Source organism: Myotis brandtii, unplaced genomic scaffold, assembly GCF_000412655.1.
Source record: "Myotis brandtii unplaced genomic scaffold, ASM41265v1 scaffold421, whole genome shotgun sequence".
Taxonomy (NCBI): Eukaryota; Metazoa; Chordata; class Mammalia; order Chiroptera; family Vespertilionidae; genus Myotis; species Myotis brandtii.
This window is the reverse complement of record NW_005366140.1, coordinates 1227791-1248901: the sequence shown is the minus strand read 5'-3', so window position 1 is coordinate 1248901 and position 21111 is coordinate 1227791. Positions and strand designations below refer to the sequence as shown.

The 21111-nt window shown below is 48.6% G+C and overlaps 1 protein-coding gene across 1 annotated transcript in view; it reads right to left on the bottom strand.

Annotated features, from left to right (window-relative positions):
* Positions 1–20784, bottom strand: part of SUGP1 (SURP and G patch domain containing 1) — a 30846-nt gene extending 10062 nt beyond the window's left edge. The window contains exons 1-13 of the mRNA XM_005873891.2: positions 20694–20784; positions 18826–18997; positions 14462–14562; positions 13342–13542; positions 11233–11356; positions 10801–10901; positions 9713–9836; positions 9413–9478; positions 9078–9133; positions 7658–7879; positions 5547–5670; positions 5115–5215; positions 4027–4150 (exon numbers count right to left, since the gene is read on the bottom strand). Of these exons, the coding sequence (XP_005873953.1) occupies positions 4027–4150; positions 5115–5215; positions 5547–5670; positions 7658–7879; positions 9078–9133; positions 9413–9478; positions 9713–9836; positions 10801–10901; positions 11233–11356; positions 13342–13542; positions 14462–14562; positions 18826–18997; positions 20694–20727 (1550 nt within the window). The 5' untranslated portion in view covers positions 20728–20784. The remainder of the gene's footprint in view (positions 1–4026; positions 4151–5114; positions 5216–5546; positions 5671–7657; positions 7880–9077; positions 9134–9412; positions 9479–9712; positions 9837–10800; positions 10902–11232; positions 11357–13341; positions 13543–14461; positions 14563–18825; positions 18998–20693) is intronic.
* Positions 20785–21111: the final 327 nt, after the last annotated feature.

Below are 21111 nucleotides of genomic sequence, written 5' to 3'. Positions count from 1 at the left end.
GAACAAGGTAAGAACATCCCATTTCATCAATGCTTTACAGCATCATATGTTGGGGTCCAACCCCAGCAGGTCCAGGGGTCCCCAAAGGTGTGGACGGAGTCGGCAAAGAAGGAATGACACGGAGACAGCCTTCAGTTGATCAGCAGCCTAGTCAGGACCTCTAGCCAGGATCTCCAGCCAAAGTTCTGGTTGGGATCTCCAGCGAAGTTCTGGTTAGGATCTGATCAGGATCTGATGTTTATTGTCTTGTTACATCTATATTTATACCAGCCGATTTTAATCCTGTCAATTTCTATTACAAAGGTTAGGGCGTTTCTTATCTCCATTCCAGGGAGTAAAGATTATGTAGCTTAACTACCCGCCTGGCACTTAATTAAGGGGTTGTATCCCCTCCCTAACCTCAGGGAAAAATCCCCACCTGGGGAAACAACCTTTCTCGGAGAGGTGACCTTGGTTAAAACACATGGCGCTAAGGAGAGCAAACATATTAAGAACAATATGCTATATATGCCAGGTCCCTTGAAACATATGCTGTGCAGATGTTTCTTTCCTGCAGCGACTGTGTCAAGCAGCAAGAATGGACCGGCTTCCGGCAATCATACTGGAAGTCCTAGCAAATGTAAAAAATGAGAAAAGGAAATAGGTATATTAATTGAGATGGAAAAAATAAAGTCTTTGTCTGCAAATGACATGATAGTCTACATAAAAACAAAAAAAACACATAAAAAAATAGACACACGCTCTCTCACTCTCTCTCCTGGAACTAATAAGCTATTATATAGCAAGGTTGCAGGGTACAATGTTAATATGCAGATGTCAATCACTTTCTTATAAGCCAGCAATGCGTAAGTAAAATTTGAAGTTAAAGACACAATACCATTTACATTATCATTTAAAAACATGAAATACTTAGGTATAAGTCTTACAAAATATGTAAAAGATCTGTATGAATATAATTACAAAACTCTGATTAAAGAATTCAAAGAACTAAATAAATGGAAAGATATTCCATGTTCATGGATAGGGAGACTTCGTATTGTCAAGATGTCAAATCTTCCCAACGTGATTTCTAGATTTAATGACATTCCGATAAAAGTCCCAGCAAAGTTATTTTGTAGATAATGACAAAGTGACTCTAAAGTTTATATTCAGAGAAAAAAGACCGAGAATAGCCAACATAATACTGAAGAACAAAGTTAGAAGACTGACACTACCTAAGTTCAAGGCCTACTGTAAAGCTACAGTAATCAAGGCAGTGTGGTATTGATGAAGGAATGGACAAACTGATCACTAGAACAAAATAAAGGACCCACAATTAGACCCACATAAACATAGTAAAATGACCTTTCACAAAGGAGCAAAGGCAATACAATGAAGCAAAGACAGTCTTTTCAACAAACAGTGCTAGAACTGGACATTCCATGAAAAAAAATAAAGAATCTAGACCTTACACCCTTCATTCAAAAATTAATTATAAATGGATCACAGACCTAAATGTAAAATTCAAAAAATATAAAATTCCTAGAAAATAATATAGAAGAAAACCTAGATGACCTTGGGTATGGCAATGACATTTTAGATACAATACCAAAGACACAATCCAAGAAAAAGAAACTGATAAGCTGGATTTCATTAACATTAAAAACTTCTGCTCTGTGAAAGACAAGGTCAAGCAAATGAGAACACAAGCCGTAGACTGGCAGAAAATAACAAAATATACCATTCTATCCAGCAATCACAGTCCTTAGTATTTATCCTAAAGAGATGAGATTCTTTGTCCACACAAAAACCTGTCCACAGATGTTTATAGTAGCTTTCTTCATAATTGCTCAAACTTGGAAGGAACCAAGATGCCCGACAGTGGATAAACTGTGGTGCACCCAAAGAAATGAGCTATGAAGCCATGAAAAGACATGGAGGAAACTTAAATGCACATCGCTAAGTGAAAGAAGCCAATCTGAAAAAGCTACATACTATATGATTCCAATTGTATGACATTCTGGAAAAAGCAAAATTGCCAAATCAGTGAAAAGATCAGTGGTTGTCAGGGATTAGGGAGGAAGTAAGGATGAATAATTGGAACATAATCGATTTTAGATCACTCCTGATAGAAGTGATCCTCTCTCCCTCCTCCTTCACCAAAGCGAACACTTTTTTTATATACAGTCTTTTTTTTTAATCCAGTGCAGATTTATTTGAACAGAGCTGTGGTTCTAATTTCTGTATGCTGATTTTTTTAAAAAACCTTTTAACTCAACAACATAAGGCTTTCTCATTAGAATGCAGTGGAATGTGGCAGCAAAGGCACTTCCACTGATTGGCCTTCTTGCCTCAGTTTCCTCACCTGTGAGAGGCCAGCACACTTGTAAACAAGGTGGCTCACACAAGTGATGTGTCAGAGATGCAGTTACAGGAGTTTAGCCCACTGGGACTGGACATTCAATGTGTTATTAATTTCTCATGACTATGGATGATGCTATATTTAAGATTATTTGGGAGATGGCATTTCAGAAGTGGGATGACTGGTCAAAGGAATAGGTAAACAGTTATAACATTGTTTTCCAAGACACACAACTGCTGGGGTGTGCCCGGCCCATGGGGGGAATCAGGAAGGCACAGAAGGGCCAGAGCAGCAAGTACACTAGGAGGCTGTTTGATTTGGGGGAGAGAAGAGCTGTCTCACACCTAACCCCACATGAAGATCAAACAGTCGGTGTGGAATGAACCTGTACACCCTGATCAGGCCCGAATACCCAATCATGTCCCATTCATTCCTCTCCAGTGCGTGGAGTGCCAGCTGTGGTCCCTCAGCAGCTCACCTTCAGCCACTTCTCCCCAGGGTCCATTCTTATCCTAGGCACTCCCCCACAGCTATCCTCCACCCCTCAGCAGCCCTCCGCAAACCTTCTCTGCCTCAACCCTCAGCCTGGAATGATTGATCACCCTCTATGATTGTGGTCAGTGATCCTGGAAGCACAGTTAGCCCCATCACTCCCTATGCAGACCCTCCAAAGACTCTCAATGAACACCTGAGCCTCCTGGGACCTGGCCCTGACGGGCTCCACAGCTTGTCTGCACGGAATGTCAACGCTCACCCTGCACTCTAGCCGCACTGGCACAGTGCCCGGCATATCAACTGCTTCACTCCCGTGGAGTGGTCCTTCTGGACACCCTCCTCCTGCCTACCACCCACTCTTGCTTCCTTCCTCCTCAGTGCCTGATGGTGTCTCTGAATCAACCAGCCCAGGTGCCTGCTGCTCCTGCACTTTTTGTTATAGTCGCCATCACATCTCCTCACTTGACTGGGTGGGGACTTGTGGCCAAAAGTGTCCTCACAGATGCATCACCCCATGCTGGATTCAGTGTCCACCTCACCAGCCTCTGCCAGTACCACCCTGCAACAGCAACTGCGCCCCCGCCCCCAACTCCCCTGGCAAAGATGAGGTGCTAAATCCCACCAATGAATGAGTGAGTGGGTTAACAGACCTAGCCTGAAGGGCTGGGGTGTGACTTCATGGCTGGGGACAGTAGGGGGGTCAGGATGCTTGTCCCATCCTGTCCATGGAACCTGCACACAGGCTAGGGACTCCCACTCCTCAGAGCCTGAGGTACCACACTCCTGCTTTCTTGCTGTTCCCCTCATTGTAAAGATGAGACCCTAAGAATACACACAATGAGCAACACAGTTTTGTGAGGTTCTGCTAGAGGGCCTGGCCTGGCCCCCACCTTGTGGCCACTGTCTCTGTTACAAAGGGAGCCGGGCAAGTGCTAGAGACTTTCTCAATGAGGCACCTGGAAAAACACAAGGGCTCAAAGTCCCTGCCACACCTGCCTCAGAGACAACTCCAGGCAGTGATGTGCACTTGGGGAGTAGATACAGGGAGGCAAGGCTGGGCTCTGGGGCCAGAAATTTCTAGAGCTGAGTCCCGGCCCTGCCAGCTTCTCGCCACGGACTCTGGCCTGTCTTAGGACCACCAAGCCTGTGACCAGGCTGAGGGGTCAACTCTCTGGTGGGTCCCTCCTTACCTGAATGCCTGGTTCTCACGATTGTTTTGGAGGGCGATGGTTTCCACCTCAGGACCCCCATCCGCTATGAACCTGGCCAACTTTTCTGCAAGGTTCTTGACCTCTTCGTCCTCTGGGGGTGAAACTTTAAGCAGGCTGTCAGTACTGAGCTCAACTCACCACACCCAACAGCCTAATTTCTGCTAAAAACCCCATGGGCAACAAGAGGGGTTTATTTTAGAAACAATGCAAAGAGAAACAGGCAAATGGGAATCAGATTATTACACTGAGACCAAACAGTTAATACTACAACTTATTCTGAGCCCTGCTCCCTACCCCTTCCCACCCATAGGTCTTGGGGGGCCTGGGACATGGCAGCATAATATAAGGGAAGGTGTGTGTCAGGCCCAGAGGGAAGACAGGAGCCTCCACCTTGGTCTTTCTATAGGGGGCTGCCCAGCCAGGTCACATGGGGAGATGAGCGTGGCCCTCCTCCTGGGGAGGTCAGTGCAAAGGCAAAAGGCCGCAGGAGACACGACAGACCGACCTCTGTGGCCCATGTCAGGTCTAAACATCAATTCCTCTCACCACCAGCACTAGCTGGGATACTCATTAAAGCTGGAGACCATCCAGCCTCTTCCCCATCCACTGACACTCATCCCATCAGATCTCACCAGCTGATTGTTTCTGCCCCCTCGGCCCCACTCCTAAGTGGCAGACACTACATTTGTTTCTAGGGTTGGTAGGCATTCGTTAACACTTGTTAAAATGACCATGAACCAATAGGCTAGCACAGACCACCAGTGGTCCATGGACCACCGGTTGACGACCGCTGGGCTAGCACACTTTCCCTCTGTCTCTTTTGCATGTACAGGGCTGAGCTCCTGAATACAACCTTGACCTTGGTCCTCAGACCTCCCCCCCTCCTCAGAGCACTGGTGAAAAGGGTGGCACTAGCCCTAGCTTGACCCTGGCTGCCAGGGAGGGCACAAACCAAGGACATCAGCGCTACCCCATGCCATGGCACCCTCTAGGAACCCTGATTTCACCTGGGGAGCAATTTGTTCACGCACCTCCCCAGAACCTCCCACCCCCTTCTACCCACCTACCTTTCTGAGAGGTTGTCTGCAACTTCTGTGATTCCTTCCTTATCTCAGCCACCTTCTTTCTGTAGTAGAGGAATTCCCTGCTATTCTTATCATGCAGAAACCTGAAGAAGTGTTTTTGCAAAACAGAAAGGAAGATGAGTAACGAGGACGGGTAGACTTGTGCAGCATCTGAAGACAAGTTATGCAAAAGCAAGCTGACAAGCACAGATGCCTTGACAGAGCCCAAAATTAAGTCTCCGCATCACATTGGAGACTTTTTGCAACCTTTGGTGTAAGTTATAAAGTGCTTGGAACAGCATCTGGCCCACACAAGCAAGCACCCAGCCCCAGCCAGCCTCAGTCACCACAAGAATTTTACAAAAATGTCTGCATATACTACTGTGTGGCAAGAACATTAAGTACCAGTGACCTTCCCCTCCCAAAAATACTTACGAAAACGCTGGGTTATCCTTGTAGTTCTCCATAGCTACTTTTTCTAACTCGGGGCCTCCTTCTGCCACAAAGCGGGCCAATTTCTCTATCACTTTCCGAGTCTCGACTCCCTCTGGGGGTGAAACTTTAAGGAGGCTGTCAGTACTGGGGTTCAACTCACACACCCCACAGTCAACAGGCACACTCTCTCTACGGACCACAAGGACAAAGGGGTAGGGGAAGAAGAGGGTGAAATGCAGGAGGTTGTCAGGCGTCCCGGGTCCATGCACAAAGCACCGTGACAAGAGGGGAGTTGGTCTAAACAGTTTTCACAAGACACACTGGGTGGGAGAGAAGTGTGTGACCCTCTCAGAGGCTGAGCCGATCCACAGGCTGGAAGGGAGACGTTTGAAAACATAGCCAGCCTCCCCCACCCCCCGACCTTTTTTTAAATGCTTAAGTCTTTTCTTTATTTACCAGCATTAAGTATAATAAATTGGTCCCCTTCCATCCTTCAAAGATGAAAAATTCTTTTAAAATAGCATTACAAACTCTGATTTAAACACATTGGGTGGGTTTCAATCCACTGCAATTAATGTCATCATAGAGGCTCACTCGTCCCCTGTGTGGCTGGTGGAGCCTCTTCAAGCTGGGTACTGAGGCCTTTGGACATGGCCCCCTGGTGTCTTGATGGCCTCCTCACTATCTGCTGGAACAGGGTGCTCCAGGTCACTTCCTGCCCAGACCTAGAGCCAGCCATTCTTCCAAGAAGTCCTGGTTTTCGTGAGTGAGAAAATGTTTCCAGACCACCATCTGGGTGCTAAGGATACTCACTGCAACGAGCTTAATCATTGCCTCGGCTTTTTTCAGGGAACAGAGGTATAAAAATACATTTTTGTGTTTGCATTAGCCTCCCCTTTGAGCCATGTGGAACTTGCTTTTGTCTTTTTTGCTGGACTTTTTTGGAGGGCATCTGTCAGCCAATATATTCCTATTCCCTTTATGAGAACTCCTAAGAGAAAGTTCTCGCTGTCAGTCAGTGCCTAGGAACCTTTGCTCCTTTCGGCAATGGGGCTAGACACTGAGCCTGTGGCCAATCTTGTTCCTCTTGTTGCTTGGGCTGCCAAGAAGCTGGGGGTAGGGGAAGAAACATGTGATCGCACCCTCCTCCTGCATACCTGACAATGACCCTGACCTGGCTGCCATTTACAAGCACAGGTGCTCTTCTGAGGCCTCCTCAACAGCAGGTCTTAACAGGCCTCAAGGGCCTTGAGACACCCACTGCCTCTTGTAAAGCAGAGGTTCATGGCAGGGTACAGTCAGAACTGCCAGGGCACCTCTCGAAGGAAACACCATCCTCTCAGGCTCTGTACTAATGTTCCAGACTTCAAGGTTTGCCACTGATCTGCTCAGATGTATGGTCTGAAGCTGGCATCCTCATCCCAGAGCCAGAGGAGTTTAGAGGCTGTTATGGCAGACCATACAGTCACTTCAGTCTGTACTCAGTCAGGATAACATGACTCAGCCAGCCAGCCTGGGCAGAAGTAGCCTTAGACTCCAAATGGCTCAGGTGGCACTGAAGCCTTGTTCTGAATATAGATAGGGCTAGAAATATTAGAAGTGCCACCACTGCCACCCTCTGCCCTCCTACACCTTGGGCCCTAGACTAACTCACCCAAGGCCAATAACTGTCCTTCCCCAGGCAAAAAAACGAACTCTTCAACCTGCAGGCTCATACCTCTGGCTCAGACTGGCAGGGACAGGAACTGCATTAAGAAATGGGCTTCTGGGCCTCAGAGGGCTCGGAGGGCATGCACCCAGATTGGGTAGCCATGGAAGGTCCTCCTCATGTTGGAAGGAAAGTGCAAGTGAACACTCAATGAGGATACCCCTGCCTTGGCTGGAGGCCAGGCCCCAGAGTAGATGATGGATCCCACAGCTCCCAGGATGAAGCCCACACTGCAGCCCCTCCTCACACCCTTCCTTTAACTGCACCCCCTCACCCCAGAGGCCTCACCTGACTGAAGTCCCAAGTACCCCATACTCCTGGCCATGCTTTCCCTGCTGACTGTGGATCTGCCCCGGAGCTGGAAGGCGGTGGTAGAAGGAGGGCAGCAGCCTCTGCACCTTACCTTTGATCTCCAGCCACTGCTCATAGTCTTCCTCTTCATCCTCATCGGGAGATTGGAAGACACTAGGGCGGCTGGCCAGGGGCAGCTGCTTAGCGTGCACATAGTTCTTCACCTGGTTCAGTGGGCTGCTGATGAGGGGAGGCCTCTTCCCAGCACGGGGGAGTACTCGAGGTGGGGCGCTGGGCACGCTGGGGGGAGCATCTTGGGAGAGAAGGACATATACTTGTGCTCAAACACTGCAGTGCACCTTTCCCTATCTTCCCACCTAATCTGAGTGCCGTCAGTCCCTGGGTGCTGGGGTCCTCAGCTTCCAGCACAGCACCTGGTGGGTGGTGGGTGCTCAGAGAAGACACCACCCCATTTTACAGATGAGGACATCAAGGTTCACAGATACATGACTTTTTGGTTATCTAGATATGACCTGAATCCCACATCCAACTTACAACCATTCCCTCTGGTTGTCAGTGGTAAGCTGGAACAAGCCTATTCTGGGCTTTTCAAACACAGCTCATAACCCGTGACCCTGCGATAAAGAGGAGCCTGCTCTTCCTCTCCGTGGGTGAATAGGTAAACAGTTATAACATTGTTTTCCAAGACACACAACTGCTGGGGTGTGCCCGGCCCATGGGGGGAATCAGGAAGGCACAGAAGGGCCAGAGCAGCAAGTACACTAGGAGGCTGTTTGATTTGGGGGAGAGAAGAGCTGTCTCACACCTAACCCCACATGAAGATCAAACAGTCGGTGTGGAATGAACCTGTACACCCTGATCAGGCCCGAATACCCAATCATGTCCCATTCATTCCTCTCCAGTGCGTGGAGTGCCAGCTGTGGTCCCTCAGCAGCTCACCTTCAGCCACTTCTCCCCAGGGTCCATTCTTATCCTAGGCACTCCCCCACAGCTATCCTCCACCCCTCAGCAGCCCTCCGCAAACCTTCTCTGCCTCAACCCTCAGCCTGGAATGATTGATCACCCTCTATGATTGTGGTCAGTGATCCTGGAAGCACAGTTAGCCCCATCACTCCCTATGCAGACCCTCCAAAGACTCTCAATGAACACCTGAGCCTCCTGGGACCTGGCCCTGACGGGCTCCACAGCTTGTCTGCACGGAATGTCAACGCTCACCCTGCACTCTAGCCGCACTGGCACAGTGCCCGGCATATCAACTGCTTCACTCCCGTGGAGTGGTCCTTCTGGACACCCTCCTCCTGCCTACCACCCACTCTTGCTTCCTTCCTCCTCAGTGCCTGATGGTGTCTCTGAATCAACCAGCCCAGGTGCCTGCTGCTCCTGCACTTTTTGTTATAGTCGCCATCACATCTCCTCACTTGACTGGGTGGGGACTTGTGGCCAAAAGTGTCCTCACAGATGCATCACCCCATGCTGGATTCAGTGTCCACCTCACCAGCCTCTGCCAGTACCACCCTGCAACAGCAACTGCGCCCCCGCCCCCAACTCCCCTGGCAAAGATGAGGTGCTAAATCCCACCAATGAATGAGTGAGTGGGTTAACAGACCTAGCCTGAAGGGCTGGGGTGTGACTTCATGGCTGGGGACAGTAGGGGGGTCAGGATGCTTGTCCCATCCTGTCCATGGAACCTGCACACAGGCTAGGGACTCCCACTCCTCAGAGCCTGAGGTACCACACTCCTGCTTTCTTGCTGTTCCCCTCATTGTAAAGATGAGACCCTAAGAATACACACAATGAGCAACACAGTTTTGTGAGGTTCTGCTAGAGGGCCTGGCCTGGCCCCCACCTTGTGGCCACTGTCTCTGTTACAAAGGGAGCCGGGCAAGTGCTAGAGACTTTCTCAATGAGGCACCTGGAAAAACACAAGGGCTCAAAGTCCCTGCCACACCTGCCTCAGAGACAACTCCAGGCAGTGATGTGCACTTGGGGAGTAGATACAGGGAGGCAAGGCTGGGCTCTGGGGCCAGAAATTTCTAGAGCTGAGTCCCGGCCCTGCCAGCTTCTCGCCACGGACTCTGGCCTGTCTTAGGACCACCAAGCCTGTGACCAGGCTGAGGGGTCAACTCTCTGGTGGGTCCCTCCTTACCTGAATGCCTGGTTCTCACGATTGTTTTGGAGGGCGATGGTTTCCACCTCAGGACCCCCATCCGCTATGAACCTGGCCAACTTTTCTGCAAGGTTCTTGACCTCTTCGTCCTCTGGGGGTGAAACTTTAAGCAGGCTGTCAGTACTGAGCTCAACTCACCACACCCAACAGCCTAATTTCTGCTAAAAACCCCATGGGCAACAAGAGGGGTTTATTTTAGAAACAATGCAAAGAGAAACAGGCAAATGGGAATCAGATTATTACACTGAGACCAAACAGTTAATACTACAACTTATTCTGAGCCCTGCTCCCTACCCCTTCCCACCCATAGGTCTTGGGGGGCCTGGGACATGGCAGCATAATATAAGGGAAGGTGTGTGTCAGGCCCAGAGGGAAGACAGGAGCCTCCACCTTGGTCTTTCTATAGGGGGCTGCCCAGCCAGGTCACATGGGGAGATGAGCGTGGCCCTCCTCCTGGGGAGGTCAGTGCAAAGGCAAAAGGCCGCAGGAGACACGACAGACCGACCTCTGTGGCCCATGTCAGGTCTAAACATCAATTCCTCTCACCACCAGCACTAGCTGGGATACTCATTAAAGCTGGAGACCATCCAGCCTCTTCCCCATCCACTGACACTCATCCCATCAGATCTCACCAGCTGATTGTTTCTGCCCCCTCGGCCCCACTCCTAAGTGGCAGACACTACATTTGTTTCTAGGGTTGGTAGGCATTCGTTAACACTTGTTAAAATGACCATGAACCAATAGGCTAGCACAGACCACCAGTGGTCCATGGACCACCGGTTGACGACCGCTGGGCTAGCACACTTTCCCTCTGTCTCTTTTGCATGTACAGGGCTGAGCTCCTGAATACAACCTTGACCTTGGTCCTCAGACCTCCCCCCCTCCTCAGAGCACTGGTGAAAAGGGTGGCACTAGCCCTAGCTTGACCCTGGCTGCCAGGGAGGGCACAAACCAAGGACATCAGCGCTACCCCATGCCATGGCACCCTCTAGGAACCCTGATTTCACCTGGGGAGCAATTTGTTCACGCACCTCCCCAGAACCTCCCACCCCCTTCTACCCACCTACCTTTCTGAGAGGTTGTCTGCAACTTCTGTGATTCCTTCCTTATCTCAGCCACCTTCTTTCTGTAGTAGAGGAATTCCCTGCTATTCTTATCATGCAGAAACCTGAAGAAGTGTTTTTGCAAAACAGAAAGGAAGATGAGTAACGAGGACGGGTAGACTTGTGCAGCATCTGAAGACAAGTTATGCAAAAGCAAGCTGACAAGCACAGATGCCTTGACAGAGCCCAAAATTAAGTCTCCGCATCACATTGGAGACTTTTTGCAACCTTTGGTGTAAGTTATAAAGTGCTTGGAACAGCATCTGGCCCACACAAGCAAGCACCCAGCCCCAGCCAGCCTCAGTCACCACAAGAATTTTACAAAAATGTCTGCATATACTACTGTGTGGCAAGAACATTAAGTACCAGTGACCTTCCCCTCCCAAAAATACTTACGAAAACGCTGGGTTATCCTTGTAGTTCTCCATAGCTACTTTTTCTAACTCGGGGCCTCCTTCTGCCACAAAGCGGGCCAATTTCTCTATCACTTTCCGAGTCTCGACTCCCTCTGGGGGTGAAACTTTAAGGAGGCTGTCAGTACTGGGGTTCAACTCACACACCCCACAGTCAACAGGCACACTCTCTCTACGGACCACAAGGACAAAGGGGTAGGGGAAGAAGAGGGTGAAATGCAGGAGGTTGTCAGGCGTCCCGGGTCCATGCACAAAGCACCGTGACAAGAGGGGAGTTGGTCTAAACAGTTTTCACGAGACACACTGGGTGGGAGAGAAGTGTGTGACCCTCTCAGAGGCTGAGCCGATCCACAGGCTGGAAGGGAGACGTTTGAAAACATAGCCAGCCTCCCCCACCCCCCGACCTTTTTTTAAATGCTTAAGTCTTTTCTTTATTTACCAGCATTAAGTATAATAAATTGGTCCCCTTCCATCCTTCAAAGATGAAAAATTCTTTTAAAATAGCATTACAAACTCTGATTTAAACACATTGGGTGGGTTTCAATCCACTGCAATTAATGTCATCATAGAGGCTCACTCGTCCCCTGTGTGGCTGGTGGAGCCTCTTCAAGCTGGGTACGGAGGCCTTTGGACATGGCCCCGGTGTCTTGATGGCCTCCTCACTATCTGCTGGAACAGGGTGCTCCAGGTCACTTCCTGCCCAGACCTAGAGCCAGCCATTCTTCCAAGAAGTCCTGGTTTTCGTGAGTGAGAAAATGTTTCCAGACCACCATCTGGGTGCTAAGGATACTCACTGCAACGAGCTTAATCATTGCCTCGGCTTTTTTCAGGGAACAGAGGTATAAAAATACATTTTTGTGTTTGCATTAGCCTCCCCTTTGAGCCATGTGGAACTTGCTTTTGTCTTTTTTGCTGGACTTTTTTGGAGGGCATCTGTCAGCCAATATATTCCTATTCCCTTTATGAGAACTCCTAAGAGAAAGTTCTCGCTGTTAGTCAGTGCCTAGGAACCTTTGCTCCTTTCGGCAATGGGGCTAGACACTGAGCCTGTGGCCAATCTTGTTCCTCTTGTTGCTTGGGCTGCCAAGAAGCTGGGGGTAGGGGAAGAAACATGTGATCGCACCCTCCTCCTGCATACCTGACAATGACCCTGACCTGGCTGCCATTTACAAGCACAGGTGCTCTTCTGAGGCCTCCTCAACAGCAGGTCTTAACAGGCCTCAAGGGCCTTGAGACACCCACTGCCTCTTGTAAAGCAGAGGTTCATGGCAGGGTACAGTCAGAACTGCCAGGGCACCTCTCGAAGGAAACACCATCCTCTCAGGCTCTGTACTAATGTTCCAGACTTCAAGGTTTGCCACTGATCTGCTCAGATGTATGGTCTGAAGCTGGCATCCTCATCCCAGAGCCAGAGGAGTTTAGAGGCTGTTATGGCAGACCATACAGTCACTTCAGTCTGTACTCAGTCAGGATAACATGACTCAGCTAGCCAGCCTGGGCAGAAGTAGCCTAAGACTCCAAATGGCTCAGGTGGCACTGAAGCCTTGTTCTGAATATAGATAGGGCTAGAAATATTAGAAGTGCCACCACTGCCACCCTCTGCCCTCCTACACCTTGGGCCCTAGACTAACTCACCCAAGGCCAATAACTGTCCTTCCCCAGGCAAAAAAACGAACTCTTCAACCTGCAGGCTCATACCTCTGGCTCAGACTGGCAGGGACAGGAACTGCATTAAGAAATGGGCTTCTGGGCCTCAGAGGGCTCGGAGGGCATGCACCCAGATTGGGTAGCCATGGAAGGTCCTCCTCATGTTGGAAGGAAAGTGCAAGTGAACACTCAATGAGGATACCCCTGCCTTGGCTGGAGGCCAGGCCCCAGAGTAGATGATGGATCCCACAGCTCCCAGGATGAAGCCCACACTGCAGCCCCTCCTCACACCCTTCCTTTAACTGCACCCCCTCACCCCAGAGGCCTCACCTGACTGAAGTCCCAAGTACCCCATACTCCTGGCCATGCTTTCCCTCCTGACTGTGGATCTGCCCCGGAGCTGGAAGGCGGTGGTAGAAGGAGGGCAGCAGCCCCCGCACCTTACCTTTGATCTCCAGCCACTGCTCATAGTCTTCCTCTTCATCCTCATCGGGAGATTGGAAGACACTAGGGCGGCTGGCCAGGGGCAGCTGCTTAGCGTGCACATAGTTCTTCACCTGGTTCAGTGGGCTGCTGATGAGGGGAGGCCTCTTCCCAGCACGGGGGAGTACTCGAGGTGGGGCGCTGGGCACGCTGGGGGGAGCATCTTGGGAGAGAAGGACATATACTTGTGCTCAAACACTGCAGTGCACCTTTCCCTATCTTCCCACCTAATCTGAGTGCCGTCAGTCCCTGGGTGCTGGGGTCCTCAGCTTCCAGCACAGCACCTGGTGGGTGGTGGGTGCTCAGAGAAGACACCACCCCATTTTACAGATGAGGACATCAAGGTTCACAGATACATGACTTTTTGGTTATCTAGATATGACCTGAATCCCACATCCAACTTACAACCATTCCCTCTGGTTGTCAGTGGTAAGCTGGAACAAGCCTATTCTGGGCTTTTCAAACACAGCTCATAACCCGTGACCCTGCGATAAAGAGGAGCCTGCTCTTCCTCTCCGTGGGTGAATTTGGCCTAAACTTTTTTTAGTTGTTACCTAGGAAACCTGACAAAGGTCAAAGGTCATCTGTTTCACCATTAACTTCCTTTTATTATTTTTTTTTTAACCATTAAGTTTTTTAAAGTAAAAATAAGCTCTGACTGGTAAATTGCACAACCACAGTTATGGGTGGGCTCCCCTAGGGCTCACACCTGGCATGTCTCATGGATTCCTATGAAAGGGGGCCCCATTCCTCACACTTGAGCTGCTGCTCTGACCACAGCCATGGTCTCACAGCCCTGGGCCTGCTTAGTCCTGGTCCCCGTGCTCCTGGACTGAAACCTGGGTTGTCTCTGCTCCTACAAGGTAAGCATCTTGAGAGCAGGTTCCATGCTTTCTCCCTGGGTGTTTAGTGTGGAAATGAGTGAAATGAGGGAGCTCAATAAACTCGGGATGAGAAGAACAAATCTGAGGCAGGACCTGCCATTTCTAGGAAGCCAGGGATCCCCGGGAGGAGAGAGCAGGCAGCATGAACATGAGCCTGAGCCTGAATAGGAGGAGATGGGATGGGGAAACTGCACTTACCTGTGCTAGTCTGCGCCTTCTGCAACTTCAGAAACTGCTGCAAGAAGCTGCCGTCATTGGCAAACTTGTTGGAAGCGGAAGAGTTGTGTGTGTTTGCAATTCTAGACCCAAGACAGAATATAGAGAGGGTGAACTTCTAATGGAGGGGCTGGGGCATGCCTTGCCTGTCTCGGCTCCACACCCACCCAAGTTCTTACCTGGTGAAACCCAAAACCCACCCCCAGATGTGTCTTGGGGACTGCTGAGTGCAGAGAGCTACCTTCAGAGTTGTAAGGTGGGAACAATCTTGTTTTAGTCAAAGCAATGCTACACATATTGATGTCAACTCTATCGGACTATTGACCCTCCCACTCCAAATAGCCTCCTCAACTCAGAACCACTGGCTCTCTTCCCGCACCAACTCCTATCCTACCTGGTGTAAACAAATTATTTGAGCTGCTACTGGGTACCATGTCTGTCTTCTCAGCTAGACTTTAGAATTATCCAAAACAGTGCATGTGTATGTGTTTTTACTGTGTGTGACTGCATTTCTGGGCCTGGATCGGCCAGCACTTCTGTGAGGATTACACACATACAGGAAAACACCCAAAGCAATCTCTTGGTGCGAGAATTACAGGGGGATTATATATTTTTATTTTCTCTCCTTTTTTGCAAATAGTATGTTTTACTTAAAAAAAATTTTTTTAATCTTTTATTTTTAAAAAAATCTGTTTTAAATGATTTCTAGAGAGAGAGGAAGTAAGAGGGATAGAGAAATAGAAACATCAATGTGAGAGAAACATCAATTGGCTGCCTCCTGTAGGTCACCCACCGGGGATTGAGCAACCCGGGCATGTGCCCTGATTGAGAATTGAACCGGAGATTCACAATCAAACTGGAGATTCACAATCAAACTGGAGATTCACAATCAAACTGGCAACTTCTTGGTTCCTGGGTCGATGCTCAACTGCTGAGCCACACTGGCCGGGCTTAAATCTGTTTTTAAAAAATTAGCACAAGCCCAGCCAGTGTTGATCAGTGGTTGAGCACTGGACCATGCTCCAAGAGGTCGCCAGTTCAATTCAGGGTCAGGGCACATGCCTGGGTCGCTGGCTCGATCCCCAGCAGGGGGCATGCAGGAGGCAGCCAATTAATGCTGATGTTTCTCTTTCATCCATGTTTCTGACTCTCTCTCCCTCTCCCTTCCTCTCTCTCTAGAAAAATAAATAAAAACAAATTTTTAAATATATATAAAAATCAGTACAAAAGCAAAACCAGGGTCCTGAATGCTTAATTCAAATTCATTTTTCCCTATCATAAAAGTATTAGAGTTCATTATAAACAAACAAGAATGTAGAAAAATTAAAGTATATAAAGCAAAGAGGAAAACTCAATTTCTTCCACTTCACAATAGCTACTATTAACACTTTGGTATATATTTTTTATTTGCCCCTAAGTTAGAAATAGAAGGAAATAAGGCTGTGATCATAGAACGTGCCCTCCTTCTTCCATTCTCTATTGTAACATACATCCTGTACCAACCTCAAAAATTCTTCATATATAGTGCTTCTAAAAGCCAAGTAACAATCCATCATACAGATACACCAATAATTAGTAAAAGCTCAGAGAACCCACAGATCTAGACTTTTTCATTTAAAATTAAGTGTTACTAGAAATTGGTTTTAATGAACTAAAAATGGAAATAACCTAAGTAGTCAACAAGGGACACTGGTTAAATAAATTATGGGCCCTGGCCGGCATGGCTCAGTGGTTACAGTGTTGGCCCATGAACTGAAGAGTCACAAGTTTCCTTCCCCGTCAAGAGCATGTACCTGGGTTGCAGGTTCCATCCTGTCCCAATTGGGCATGTGCAGGAGGCAGCCAATCAATGTTTTTCTCTCTCTCTACCCCTTCTTTCCCTCCCTCCCTTCCACTTTCTCTAAAGATCAATAGAAAAAATATCCTTGGGTGAGGATTAACAGTAACAACAACAAAAAAGTAATGAAGCCCTCACACACACACTACAAAGTGGTGAACCCTGAAAGCATTACGTCTAGTAAGAGAAACCAGACACAAAAGTTCACCTATCATATAAAATATCTAGAATATGTATATCCATGAAGACAGAAACTAGATTAGTGGTTGTCAGGGGTTTGGGAAGGAAGAATGGGGAGTGATGGCTACCGGGTATGAGGTTTCTTTCTGAATGATAAAATGTTTTGTAATTAGATAATGGTGATAGTTGCACAGTGCTGTGAATATACTAAAAATCACTAAATCATACAGTTTAAAAGTTCAATGTTACAGCATGTAAATTATATCTCAGTAAGAATAAAACTTAAAGACTGATGGTTCTAAAGAGTTGTGATTTGGGGAAAAGTTTTTCTTTTAAAAAGTGTGTGGGGGGGGGAAGGGTGTGTCCCTGGCTGGGTGGCCCTGTTGGTTAGAACACCGTCCCATACACCATAAGGTTTCAGGTTTGATTTCCAGTCAGGGCACATAGTTAGGTTGCCGGGCTGACACGGTAGTGGTGAGTATGGGAGGCGAACGATCGATATGGGTTTCTCTCTCTCCTCTCTTTCTCAAATCAATAAAAATATATCCTCAGGTGAGGATTTAAAAGAAAGTGCCGGGGAGGCCTGGCCAGGTAGCTCAATCCCTGGTCAGGGCACATACAAGAATCAAGTAATGAATGTATAAATAAGTAGAACAACAAATCGATGTTTCTCTCTCACCCTTCCTCTCTTTCTCAAGTTAATCAATAAATTTTTTTTTTTTAAATAGTGAGGCAGGGAAAGCAGCACACAAATTTGATCACAACTTCATAAAACAAAGCAAAGATGTGGGAAATATTATCAAAATGGTTGTCTTGAGGCAATTTGAGTATTTCTTATTTCTTCAGCAAGAAATTTAAATGTTGGTGTTCTATGCTTTTATTTGCATAGCTACCTGTACCGTACACCCACCCACCTGATGTTTCCTTTCAGCTGCCTGATCCTGGAGCTGTGATCCAACAACCTCCAGAAGACCCTCTTGGATGTGATACAACAAGGGCTTTCCCATCTTGGTAAAAGTCCTTCCATAAACTCCAGGGTGAGAACCCACCCACTGACAGATCTCTCAACATCCAGTCCCCATGTTCCTGGGTGCCCTGGAGGTGCCAGACCCTGGGTTCCCACAGGAATAAGGTCTAAATCCTACCCTTAAGGAGAAGCCACAGACTCTTAGAAAAGGTGGGAGCTGGGACAAAACTTTGTGGAGGGTTAACAGGTTCACACTTCAGACCACGTAGGAAGGGGGCTGCCTCTGACTGTCAACCTCTTAACTGAAATTTTTGGATCTTGTCACCCTGATCACACACCCCTGCTCAAAACTCTTGGGTGCCCACAGTGTTTCTCAGGGCAGGCAGAAGACAACCGGCCTGAGCTATCTCCTGCCTGACACATGGGAGGCTCTCTCCTCTTCTTGCCTTCTGCCTACAGGCCTTTCCCTACTTCCTCAATGGGCTGGCTCTGCCGGGGTCTTTAGAACACAAAGTCTTGCCCAGCTGATGTGGTTCACTGGTTCAATTCCCAGTCAGGGCACATGCCCAGGTTGTGGACTCAAACCCCAATAGGGGGCGTGCAGGGGCAGGCGATCAATGTTCAATGTTTCTCTCTCATCGATGTTTCTCTCTCTCTATCCTTCTCCCTTCCTCTCTCTATAAAAATCAACAAATATATATATATACATATACATATACATATATATATATATATACACACACACACACACATATATATATAAAGAATGCGAAGTCTCTTCTGCACTCCTACAGTGGGAACACACTGCCTCCTGTTACCCACTGGCAACTCTGGTATCCTCAGGTGAGGATTAAAAAAAAAAAGTGCTGGAAAAGCAGCACACAAAATTGATCACAACTTCGTAAAACAAAGCAAAGATGTGGGAAAGGAATTATTATCAAAATGGTTGTCTTGAGGCAATTTGAGTATTTCTTATTCCTTCATCAAGAAATTTTAAATGTTGGTGCTTTATGCTTTTATTTGCATAGCTACCTATACCATACACCCACCCACCTGATGTGAGCCCCATAAGAGCAGAGACGAAGTCTGGGTTTTTTGCTCTGTGCTATACCTCTGACCCCTGGCCCACAGGTCGTCAGCAGTAAATAACTGCTGAGTGAAAGAACTGGCAGGCCATCCACTGGGTTTCCACACACCCCTTGTGTCTCTCCTAACATACTAAGCCGCCTGAAAGAGAGCAGTTGTGTCACTCCTTCAACCATCAGGCTGTGACCGGGTGCAGATATAACACGACTGCTCTTATAAACAAAACCCTCTGCCCGTGACCCTCTAAGACCCAGTCCAGCCTCAGAGTGCACTTACTCGCCAGGATGCGGGGGCTGAGGGCTGGACACCTGATTCTGCTTGGCTTTCTGCTCCATTCTGGCTTCAATTTCCCGTTTCTTCTGAGCAATGAGTTCTTCCTGATGAAGGATGTTCATGTTCATTTTTCCAGACTTGGGAGGAGCAACCCCAAACCACCGGTTAGCCTTTCCTGGGGAGGGAAGAGAAACACATCAGAAATCATCTTTGCATCACACACATGCCCGGCAGCTGCTACAGGAGCGCCGCAGTTGCTGCTGCTTATAGCAACGGACATTCAAATTGACATTCGTACATATCCACTCGTTCATTTATTCAGCAAACATTTACCGAGCTATATACCAGGTGCTGTGCTAAGTGCTAAACAAGAGAGACAAGGCCTCTGCCTATGTGGAACTCAGGTCTGGCTAGGGAGACATTAAACTTGTAACAAAAAAAGTAGCTGCAAAATCATGATAAAAGCTCTATGCTGGGAACCAAAAAGGATGAGAAGGCATGACAGAGGAGCATCTATTGCTAGAGCAGCCAGAAAATAACCATTTGAAGAGGAAGCAGTTAAGCTGAAACCATAAAGAGCTTCCTAAAAAGCCACATAAGGAACAATCTGGGCAGAGTAAGGTGCAGATGCAAAAACTAAAAGTTGGATAAAGCTTGGCGCATTCAAGGACCAGCAAGGGTCCAATGTGGCTTGAGCAAGTTGTTCCAGGAATGAGAGTATAAGAAAGGGAGTCTAGATTTTACTTTAAGGTCTTTGGAAAGTGTCAGGGAGTATTAAGCTGACAATATCCAATAGGTATTTTTATTTTTAAAATCATTCTGGCTACTACTTGGAGAGAGTGCATAGGCAGCAAACAGACCAATGAGGCTTTCTGGCTCCAAGCAAAAGATGATGTTGTCTTCAGACATGGGCATTGGCTGTGGAGATGGAGAAGACACCTCTAAATTTCCCCATGGGATTCAGAATAAAATCCAAATTCTGAAAGTCAATTTTCAAGGCCCTGCCAGAGATGGCGCCCCCCTTCCCCATCCTTGACTTTCTTCAAAATGGCAAGTCAGTCCCTCCAAGGCCTTTGCACTTGCCACCCCACCTCCACCCCCCTTGGTGTGGAAGGCTCTGCCCCCCCAGGCCTCCTTCTCATCTCAAATGTCTTCTACTCAATAAGGCTTTCTTTGGTCACCCAATATCACCAGCCTCCAGCCCCACTCATAACTCTCTTTGCATAAATAGTTCCTCTTGGTGCATCGTCTGACACCCATTAGAAAGTGATCTTCAGGAAGGCAGGGCCCTGTTTTGATTACCACTGCACCCCCAGCGACCAGCACAGTGCCTGGCACACAGTATTTGCTGAATGGGTGGGTGAGTGTATCCATTCTGGGTGGCTAGGGCTGGAGGAGATGGAAGGGCAAGGCTTGTAGTCAAGTGGAGGCTCGAAAGACTCGGGAATTTATGTATCCAGGACATGTCTGAGAGCAGTTCAGAAAAACAGCTTTTCCAGAAAGCAGCACACAGGCCAAGAGGCAGCTGCTGCGAAGAGAAGCGCAGGACAGCCCAAGGTTGCCGCTGTTTTGGGGAGCGGAGCTCGGAAGAGCCCTGAAGGTGGTTATTTTTCGGAAAGCCGACGCAAGACAGACCCGGTGTCTGCCTTTACGGAAGCCAAGCGCCCTCAGCAAACCAGGCCCAGGGTGGGGGACAGCAACTGGGTCTGAGACCTCGTCAGGCGGGGGAGGTGCAGAACCCGTCGCTTCGGGCCGCCCAGAGGCTGAGGGGGAGGACCGGCGGGTTGGGGCAGACTCGGTCAGAGGACGAAGCGGAGACGCGAAGCTCGGAGGACGCAGACGGGAGCATGAAAGGAGGAGGGGGCTGTTACCTGCAACATCCCGGTTGTCCATCTTGAGACTCATCCAATCCCACAATGCTCCGGCGCCACCTGAGGAGGCATGTTATAGTGCGCATGGCCTAATGGGAGATGTAGTCCTCATTGGCCAGCCACGCCCTGCCACTGCGGGGACACCTGGGACCTTTCTCGCAGGAGCGAAAACCTCGGCCTCTCTGCAAGGTCTGGTCTCAGTCCCACAGACCAGAAGGCGTCGTCTTTTTTCACACTTTCCGGGAGTCGCAGCCACTCCAAATTATAAACTACATGTTCCAGGATGCTTTGTGCGGCAGCTATCGCGAGGGACGCGAAGAGTGCCGGGCCCCGCCCCGTTCGCCTGCTTCCGCCTCCCTGTGGTGACGGCTTGTTGTTGTGGAGGCCAAAATGGCGGCTCAGGCGGCGGCAGCGGCCC